Raw genomic sequence first — 10,429 nt, 5'->3', positions numbered from 1 at the left:
TTGATGTTGATTGCTAAGCTCAATACAGGATATAATCAAATCTAAGAAATTTTCACACAACACATGTCCAGCCATTCTATAATGCTGCTCTCCTTTTAAGACATCAAGTGAGGTAATGAAGACTGACGTGGTGTTGCTGTCAATAGCACATTTTCTAAGGACACACTGGGTTCTGTATAGTACTGCAACACAGCATCATACCCTCTTTGCTGTAAATATTCAATCCGACCGTGATCAATTAACAGTTTACATAGGTGACCTATCTGCTTTCGTTCCTCGGCGGTTAGCAGCCTAAAACCAAAGGAAAAAAATGTTTCATTACAACATAAAGATTTGCGGTTGTTGTTTTAGACTGGAATTTTTTTAAACTATTATTGTAAGCTGCTGTGAACTACAATGAATGGTGGGGGTAGAGATGTTTTAATAATTAAATAAAGATAACATTTCAATTAAGTACCCACTTCCCGCTGAATTACAGGCAGTTTCCTTTTTGTTGACTGATGTTAGTCCTGCAGTTACACAATCTGTGCACAAAAACTTATCTACTATAATATTTTTGTGAGACTTTCCTGCCAAGAATTAAGGTGACAGTCCCACAATTTTACTAGTGGCATACTTTTCTTTTGTCATCATTCTGTAACTGTTACTTATGTTTGTACTGTGATTTTGTTGTATGTCTCGAGACCTCCAGTCAAAGGAGCTTATTGTTAATAAAGGAAATGATAACATTTCAAGGAATAAAAATAGTACATCAAATTCAGAACATTTTAATGCAAGCAAAAGTTCAAATTTTCTTAAAATATAGAAACCTTGTAGTCCCTGCCTTTGATCTCAGAATCTAAAATGCTTCCAATCTGAAAAACCATTACTTACATAAAACATACTTACACTATGAACAATCACTTACCCTTGCAGACTATCTGAATTGCACTCCATAATTCCGTCATCTGGTTCATGTTCTTCAGCCTCACTACCTTGCTCTTTGCTCTCCGTTTTAATTGTAGAGGTCTGGGGACCACTTTTTTTCATGCCACAAGTGGCCCAGCTTGTCATTCTTTTAAAATAATTGAATTCTGTCACTCCAAGCCCAGCCGTAGTAAAAAACTCTCGACCCACATAATGCTTCCAGTCACATCTATGGTGGCAACACAGCGCAATAATGATGCCAGCCACAGGGCTCCAATTCTCAGCTAAAGATTTGCTAAATGTTTCACTGGGAGAATTATTAGGAGATCCGTTGGTTCCACTGCTCTTCCAGCGTTTGGCTGCTGGACTTTCTCTTCTGTCATCATCACAAAGGTTTGCATAGGTTTCAGCCAAACATCTCAGAGCAAGATCTGTGAACATACAGATAACACAATCTGAATTGGGGCTCCTTTACGCCACAACATAAATATCAAATGCACATATTTTTTACAATATTTTAATATAATAGTTGATGCCTGGAACATCCTTTCCTCAATGATTTCAGAGGGTAAATGTGTTGGTCTGTAATAGAATGGCTAGATTTGAGTCCATTAGCACCTTAGAGACCAACAAGATGTTTGGGGCACAAGCTTTCAAGAGTCAAACCTCCCTTAATTAATTTATTTATTATGTATTTATTACCTTAGATTTTTATCCTGCCCTCTCTGCAAGCGGACTCAGGGCGGCTAACAATTAGTTCATCAAATACCTTTTTATCAAATAGCTTTTTGCAATTATCTAGATATGTAGAGAAGTCTGGCTCATTAACAGACGTTTGGAGTAGTATTTTTTTTCTGTTCAGCATGCTGCCTAACAGCCATGTTCTGTGCATCAGAAAACAAATCCACTGAGTTTCAAATGGACTTTCCACCAATAAGTGTGCACAGAATTGCAGCCCAAGTATATTACAATAATTTATTCTACATTTATAGTTACTATTTAGTGAGCCTCATTACTTTGCTTCTTCAGATTACTTATGGTTACCTTTACATAAAAATCAAGACAGCTGTTTTAAGCAAATCAAAACATTCAGAACAAAAAAAGTAATGAAATCCCTGAAGTCAGAGCCTGTCCTTGGTCACATGACCACATGGCCTTATATAATTTTATGCAAAGTTAGCTTTCCCAGTGTGCATTGATCTATCTTTTCACCAATACTGATAGCCTGTACAATTTGTACCTGTTGCTGAGCCACATACATGCTTTCCAATGCCTACCACGGGCGGTTTCTCTTCCGCAAGAACTGGTACTTTATCTGAAAAAAATGCACCCAGCCCAAATTACTTATTTTAGTCTGCCTCCTTCTGAATAATGTAGATACAGAGTGTGTGTGTGTGTGTGACAAAAGATAAACCACGGGTTGCAAAAGCACAGAAGAATAGTGTTGAGAACCTATTCAATTAATTAACAAACAAATCAGAAACAGGTTCGTAGTCAAAGGTATTCAGTGTTCTAACTTGTTCAATGCAATTAATTCATTTGAGCCTCATGGAAATATTTTGCAAATATAAGCTACAAACAGTGTTCAAGGTGCAAAGCTAATAAATACAATTCACACTAAAGCAAAGCACTCAGTGTCACTGATTTGTATATTTGACCTGGCTTCTGATTATTTTTTACACTTCATGTACAAAAATGACTACCCTCTGAAGGTGCTTCTCAGTGCCTTTTCATCTGTTTTCATGAAGTGGATCTGGGCAGGATTCAGCTAATGAAACCCTTCAATGGGAATGGCCAATGCAGCCACCATCAAATAAACAGTGATGGTGGCCTGTACTCTACCAATCATCCAATTTGGAAGCCTTCCTCCAGCCTAAGAAGTCTTCCTCCAAGTTAAGCTGCTCTTCCTCCAGCAAAAGGCTTCTTATGCTGGAAGAAGTCTTCAAAATTGGCTGCTTGTGGAGTGGCAGGATACATAGTAGTGGCAATATCTGCCTCTCTGATCAATAGGCTTTGTTAGCTGAATCATGGCTAGAATTACTCTCTCAATGACCAAGCTTCAAAATTACCCTTATAACTTAAAAACTGTTGCTTTTAATTTATTGTAAAATGATCATATTACTACTTGTTTTCAGCATGCTCCTGTCCACAGAAAGGGAAGCATCTGCAAGCTAAGTATTCCCATAGACTCAACACAGCCCTGTTTTTCTCACCCTTCCCCTCCTCCCCTTCCTTCTGTGCATGCACAGGGACCACAAGGTGCTATCAGAGAGGAGAAGAAGAATTGCAGATTTACACCCCACCCTTCTCCCTGAATCAGAGAGGTTTACAATTTCCTATGTCTTCTCCCCCCACAACAGATATCCTGTGAGGTGGGTGGGGCTGAGAGGGCTCTCACAGCAACTCCCCTTTCAAAGACAACTCCTGAGATAGCTATGGCTAACCCAAGGCCATTCCAGCAGGTGCAAGTGGAGGAGTGGGGAATCAAACCTGGTTCTCCCAGATAAGAGTCCGCACACTTAACCACTACACCAAACTGGCTCTGGAATGGAAAGTATGTTTGATCTCCATCCTACATGCTCTCTGGTGCAAGTTATTCATAATTTAACATATTGTCTAAAAAAAAGATTACACTGAGACAAGTTCAGTTGACATAATACAATGCCCTCCAAGTCATTCTGGTAAACCCTTGAAGCTGCCACCCCGCAGTCCAGCACTCAAGTTACCAAATGCCACTGGTCCTCAGCCTTTTGGGATTAATGAGATTGATCCTGCTTTAATCAGTTCAAAAAATCACCATGTTCTCCTGCACTGTTTTAGAAAGATACAGTACAATGTAATCAAAGCAACTTACTTAAGCACAAGTGCTGTATATCAACTTGAAGTCTTTCAAAGCTGTTTTTTCTGTGCTTCCCATCTACCTGAGTAAACAGAACAATCTTGGATTATGAAGTCAGAATCTTCTGTAATATTCTAGTGAGCAATTTATGGTTCTACTTATCACTAGCTGTTTGGAGATAAAAATATTAAGCAGCAGAAAGTACCAAGGGTCATTTATTTCTAGGATATTGTTACATTTTATATCTGAAATTACTTATTTTATTGGAAATCTTTTTGTTAAAGAAACCAGTAAATTATAAAATATGCCACAATGCAAAAAAGGGGGAGGGTAAGAAAAAAAAGCTTCCAATAATGTTGTACCTTAAATCTGGTAGTTGCTCTTTCAACAAGAAGGAAGTGGACATCTTTAGCATCTTGTAAGGCTCTATCAACCCAGTGAGACAGCTTTCCTCGTCCAGCTCCAAATTCAATAAAACATCTCCTTGGTCCAAGCAAATTTAATCTTTTCATGTTACCTAATATAGAAGCCTACAGACTTCAAAAGATTATTTTATGAACCCAGGAAACTAGTTTTCTGTGATATCTGGAGGAAAATATTAATACAACTTATGGTAAATGTATTTTCCATAGCCTCTACTATGGCTAGTTCTTTTTTTTAATTTTTAAAGCTTTACACACAAGGAAACAATCATTGAAAAGATAAAATAAGCAAATATATACATACAAAATCAAATGGCAAGTTTATATTGAATCCAGTGAATAACTGTACTCTTCTAGACTCCCCCCTCCATTTATAAACATCTTGATGCCTTTAAAAATACATGGGCTTAAACAAAGTTTAAGAAATTCTTAAATCTTTCCTGGCCATTCTTTCTAAGGAATAATTTGTTTCCAAACTTTTGCAAAAACCAGCAGTTAACATATATAAAACAACTTGTTTGCCTCAAAATAAAGAACTCACAAAACTAAGGAGAAAAAACAATGAAGCATGTGAGATAAACATGTCTACTCTTAGAATCATAAGAGTTGGAAGGGACCTCCAGGGTCATCTAATCCAACCCCACGCACAATGCAGGAAACTCACAAACACCTCCCCCTAAATTCACAGGATCAGCATTGCTGTCAGATGGCCATTTAGCCTCTGTTTAAAAACTTCCAAGAAAGGAGAGCCCACCACTTCCCAAGGAAGCCTATTCCACCGAGGAACAACTGTCAAGAAGTTCTTCCTAACGTTGAATCAGAAACTCTTCTGATTTAATTTCAGCCCACTGATTCTGGTCCTACCTTCTGGGGCAACAAAAAACATAATACAGTGGAAACCATATCCTAAAATTACTGGACACAAGGGCTGCTCCACCACAGATATCAGAAATCAAGCTTCTCAGCAGCACAGAACCATCAGCTTTCTTCCTGATTCTGATACATCCTCACTAAAGGCCAAGGTGATAAGTACCACTGATCTACACTGGCTACTTTTGATGCTGCCTATAATTATGGGAGGACAGAGATATAAAAATCTTAGAAATCGCACATATAATTTTCTGTGTAGAATCTCTTTACTTCTTGTGCAAATGGTCCTGTTAGACAGGTAAGAGAGATCCTCTATTGCTGATGGAATTTAAAGATCAGATGACTACATGATTAACAGTGCATTCCTAAGCAGTTACTCCACTCTAACTTTAGACTGGAGTAACTCATATTTAGGATTGCACTGTTAATCTCAGATAATTCAGGTAGTAGTTAATTATAACCCAGTATTATTATGTACTTAATAATGCAGCAGTTACTTTTAGAATGAAATATCAAACCCAGTTCTCCAGATTAGAGTCTGCTGCTCCTAACCACTACACCATTTTGGCTCTCAGGGCTCCTCAACCCCAGGTTGAGAACCACTGGTGTAAAGGAAAACTACTGGGAATGTGAATACTATGACAGACAACAATGTTTACTGTTAAAACAATGTTTACTGTTTTATATGTTTTATTATCTTACTGTTTTAAATTGTTGTAAATCGATGTTTTTAAAGTTAAACCTATGTTAGATTTTATATGTTGTAAGCCGCCCTGAGCCGCTTCGGTGGGAAGGGTGGGATATAAATCGAAATATAAACAAACAAACAAACAAACAAACAGATACTCTACCTGCTGTTTCAAATGCTTAAATGCAGCATCTCCATTTCTGGGGTCATTTAAGGCTTCCTGTAAGGCTTGATGAGAACAGATCTGGTCTTTAAGAACAGACTTTATACCTGGAAAAGAGATGCGGAATTATTTCTCTGAGCTTTATCTGACTCACATATAAACAGCTGGCATTAGAAGAACTTGCATCTAAGTGAATATATTTAAAGGTGAATTTTCTGGGCCAGAAATCATGGAGCGCTCAATCAGGTTAACAAATATTTTAAAGTAGGTGTTATTAGTTAGAATAGTTGTTCTAACTATTAGAAAAGGTTAAATATGTGATCTTTGTTGTATACTTCATATAAGTCCAACATAACAAATACAGCAGACTTACCATTACTTGCTCTTTTCAGCTTCCTAATTAAGTTCTCTAACTCTTCTTTAGAGAGGGCAGAAATTGAAACCTGCTGGGGAGGGTACAAGAAAGACATATATAGTTCCTTCTTTTCTACTTTTTTATTCAACAAAAAATAAACTGTCCAGTAGATTACAGCTACCAGTAAAGGCCAAGCAGTATAAAATTCAAATAATCAGCAGAGAATCTGGCCTGATCTAAATGATGCAGTCACCAGAAAGAGAAGACCAATACACATTCTGCTCCTCAGGCATGATAATCCTTTTCTATTAGACTTGAAGTTGCTTGAAGACTTGAAGGAAAGCAGAAGCAAACCTAACATATTAAAGATTCCACAGCTCACCTAGACCTACATTTCTGGCTACAGTGAAAGACAACATGGAGAGGGCATTCAAACTGATTCCCCCAATATGCAGCTCACAGATGAAAACAAGAGAAGCAAAAACATGGGTGCAACCTGTTAGATCTTCTACAAAGGTTATGTTTCAAACCATTCAGAAGTATATGCATCTGCCCAAGATGTGCAACTATAAAGAAACAGAACTTTCTATGCTTAAGGAATGGGAAACTCAAACAATTGTATATCTTATTGGGTTGTCAAGTTCTGTGCAAAAGCAGGTCATAGTATTGCAAAAACTGTTATGGTTTTACACCAAGAGAGGATCCCCCCGGCATTAATAAATACTACTGTTCTACACGAGCACATTATAATGGAAAGATACTCTTTACCCCCTTGTTTAACATTTGCAATACACATTACTTAAGATAATTATTCACCTTTTCCTCAGGCAATTCGGTTGCCCCTTTCAATCCTGCATTAATATCTTTAGCAAAGTAGACCTTTGGAAAATCACAGGAAAGATATGTTAAAAGTCCAATTACGACACAAACAGTGTAACAATAAGTCAATCCTACTGCAAAAGGCAGAAGGAGAAGAAAAGTCTTCACTGAAATAAAGACAACCACAACCGCTCAATATGAGCAGTGCTCAGGAACTTTGCTGCATAGGCGAAGGTGAAATGAAGAGTTTTTCTGTTCTATAACTAGAATAAAAAGGTCTTTACAGATGCATGGCTCAGTGCCAATAAATTTTTCATGTGGATTAAATGTTTGGCTTAAGATTTATTCCCCTATCTTCAAAATGCATTTGTCCCCAACCCCATTGTGCTTTTCTTTCTTATTAGGTACTTCTGCTTTCTCCTCCCGAGGCTATCCCCCTGCACAATACAATAACCACAGCTTTAAAGGAGTCCAATTCTCTGTAAATAATGTATTTATTACTGTATACACAGTCTACACAAATAAACACGATCAGATGCTGTGCATGCATGTTACTGCAAAGGCAGACTGTCCTAGGGATTGCACCTGTCCCATCAGTTCCTACAAGAAGCAATTCCAAGTACACTTACAGGCTTCGGCTTCTCTCTTGAATTACATTTTTTCAAATGTTTTTGTAGTTGATCTTCATATACTGTGCTAAGATCAGAAACAGAAATTAAGCAAGATGTTCTGTTCACCGTGTATAATTTTAAAAAGTATACCCTACCATTTCTCCCCCCAAGTCTCTGAAAGTAAAATAAAAATTCAGACAACCATTAAACAAACAAATAAAAACCAATAAAGATACAGTAAAAATAAAAAAAACCTTAGATCTAGATTAGCATCCCCTGCACACAAAAATTCTCCATAAAACAGAAGGTTTTGCCTACCTCAAAAAGGAAGTAGCCTACTGAGCCTTCCTTAAGGGAGTTCCTTAAGAAAGAGATGACCAGCAAAGGAGATACTGAACGCATGAAGATGCCTTATACTGGATCAGACCACTGGTCCATCAAGACCAGTACTGTCCATTCAAAAAGGCAGCAGCTCCCCAGAGTCTCAAGCTGAGGTCTTTCACATCACCTGCTTCAATTCCTTTTTAGCTGGAGCCTGAAACTGGGACCCCCTGCATGCCAAGCAGATCCCCTATCACTGAGCCATAGCCCCTTCCCCATAGGTTTTGATGACTGCTCTTGTAGCTTCCATAGGAATCAGAACAGAAAATAGATTCCCCTTTGAAGGAAACTTTCAAATTGAAAGTTTTGTTGGTACAATTTTCAGCTGCTTGTGTTTTGAGTGGAGCAACACCAATTTTGAGCTACTGCTATGGGTTACCTATTCATTTCCAGGATGAATTCAAGGTGCTTTAAAAACTTAAATTCCTTCTTAATTTGAGACCCTTAGAGACAATCTCTCCTTGTATGAACTACATATTTTAAGTCAATAGCTTCTTGTGGTTCCATCTCCCAAGGACTACCATCTCTGCAGCCCAGTCATGAACTGCAGACAGTCCCAGCCCTATGGAATGTATTTTACTGACTTCATTCATTCCCTGCCTTTCTTCTCAACACGGGTACAAAACAGCTTACATCATTCTCTTCATTTTATCCTCACAACAACCAGATAGGCTAGACTGTGAATCCCTGACTAGCCCAAGATTAGCCATAGCAGAGATATCAACCTGGGTTTCCCACATCCCAGTCTGACATTCTAACTGCTACTGCGGGAAGAAATCAAATAAGTACATCTTGCTTTGCTGCTTTTAAAAAGATATGTAAATCTGACCTTTTAAAAAGGGCTAACTGGTTAGCAGCTGAAGAAAATTTGTATGACATGGGCATTTCATTGTGCTTTTCTCACTGGTTTATGATATTTTAAGGTTTCTTGTATTAGTTTCATAGGAAAGGTAAGGTCCCCTGTGCAAGCACCAGTCGTTTCGACTCTGGGGTGACGTTGCTTTCACAATGTTTTCATGGCAGACTTTTTACGGGGTGGTTTTGCCATTGCCTTCCCCAGTCATCTACGCTTTCCACCCAGCAAGCTGGGTACTCATTTTACCAACCTCGGAAGGATGGAAGGCTGAGTCAACCTCGAGCCGGCTACCTGAAAACCCAGCTTCCACCGGGGATCGAACTCATGAGCAGAGCTTAGGACTGCAGCTTTAACACTCTGTGCCATGGGGCTCTTAATAGGAAAGAAAGGTCCCCTGTGCAAGCTATCAGGCTTTAATTGCAGCCTTGAACTCTTTGGGGGGATTAAACATGATCAAATAAATAACGAATTTGTTAAACTTGCTTACTGTTTTGAATCCAGAGGGCAAGGAATTCTTCTCCTGGCATTTTCTTCCTGATTAAAAAGAACATTTTAAAGTTGAACTGTGCAGTTCTTTTATTATCACATGTAAAGTATGCAATGCATTTGTAAATTTCTGAACTGCTCAGATGCATAGTAAGAACTGGCTGGTGCCAGAAATCTGCAGATAAAGCCAGGACTACAGAATCACTATCTGCTGCTAAGGGAGCAAAGGGAAGGAAAGGTCCCCTGTGCAAACACAAGTCGTTTCCGACTCTGGGGCGACGCTGCTTTCACAACATTTTCACGGCAGACTTTTTACGGGGTGGTTTGCCATTGCCCTTCCTCAGTCTTTTACACTCCCCTCCCCCAGCAAGCTGGGTACTCAAAAGAACCCATAAGGTTGTTCAAAAAGGAAGCAAAACCTTGGCAGAAAAATCCCTAAGAAGTTACTCCAAAAATAAACAGCACACTGATACCTTTAAAGGCAACAACATTTTATTCCAGCATAAATTACCCAGGGGGTTACAGCCCACTTCTGATAAACAAGAATTTATACTGGAATTATATTTTGTTAGCCTTTAAGGTGCTACCAGGCTTTAGTTGCAGTCAAACTGGAATGGATTTGACACGAAAGAGTGTGACTGACCGTGTCCAGAGTTGCTTTTCCTCACTCCGCCAATCTCCAAGAGAAGTGCTCCGTTTTTAACTCTAGCATATTAAAGCAAAAACTAGCTAGGGTCCTAAAATAGGTCAAGGTAGTTTTCTTGCCCCATGTTACCAAACTAGAATCAGGCTCATCGAGCTCCGGCTTTCTCTTTGCAGCCATAAGCCCTGGACTCATCGGGTTCCCCCACAGCCTGTGACCGGCCACTACCTCCAGGGCTGCGTGTTCCCCACAAAAGCGCCTTCCGCGCGCCGGGACCATCTTGCAGAAGCGTTTCTTCCGCTCCACGAAATAAGCGCATCGCCCGGGCTGAGGGGAAACCGGCGCAGCGAGCTTCTCCGCCATCTTGCTTCTGTGCGGCTGGCGCTCCTC

General features: G+C 39.2%; 1 protein-coding gene across 2 annotated transcripts; it reads right to left on the bottom strand.

The window, feature by feature from the left end:
* Positions 1 to 2: 2 nt before the first annotated feature.
* Positions 3 to 10,404, bottom strand: TRMT13 (tRNA methyltransferase 13 homolog). Of its 2 annotated transcripts, none has more exons than XM_060232261.1 (11): positions 10,268 to 10,404; positions 9,398 to 9,444; positions 7,692 to 7,758; positions 7,060 to 7,122; positions 6,262 to 6,331; positions 5,889 to 5,995; positions 4,108 to 4,275; positions 3,761 to 3,827; positions 2,147 to 2,221; positions 908 to 1,337; positions 3 to 291 (listed from the first exon to the last, which is right to left on the bottom strand). In XM_060232261.1, exons 1-11 carry the CDS (start codon positions 10,400 to 10,402, stop codon positions 96 to 98), a joined length of 1,425 nt encoding a protein of 474 aa, XP_060088244.1. In that variant the 5' UTR covers positions 10,403 to 10,404; the 3' UTR covers positions 3 to 95. The 2 variants fall into 2 exon arrangements, with proteins under 2 accessions (XP_060088244.1, XP_060088243.1); XM_060232260.1 differs by having other exon boundaries at positions 4 to 291; positions 6,262 to 6,334.
* Positions 10,405 to 10,429: the final 25 nt, after the last annotated feature.

This window comes from Heteronotia binoei, chromosome 2 (genome assembly GCF_032191835.1).
Source record: "Heteronotia binoei isolate CCM8104 ecotype False Entrance Well chromosome 2, APGP_CSIRO_Hbin_v1, whole genome shotgun sequence".
NCBI classification, from domain to species: Eukaryota; Metazoa; Chordata; class Lepidosauria; order Squamata; family Gekkonidae; genus Heteronotia; species Heteronotia binoei.
Note: the sequence above shows the minus strand (reverse complement) of the source record. Positions and strands in the feature narration are given on the sequence as shown.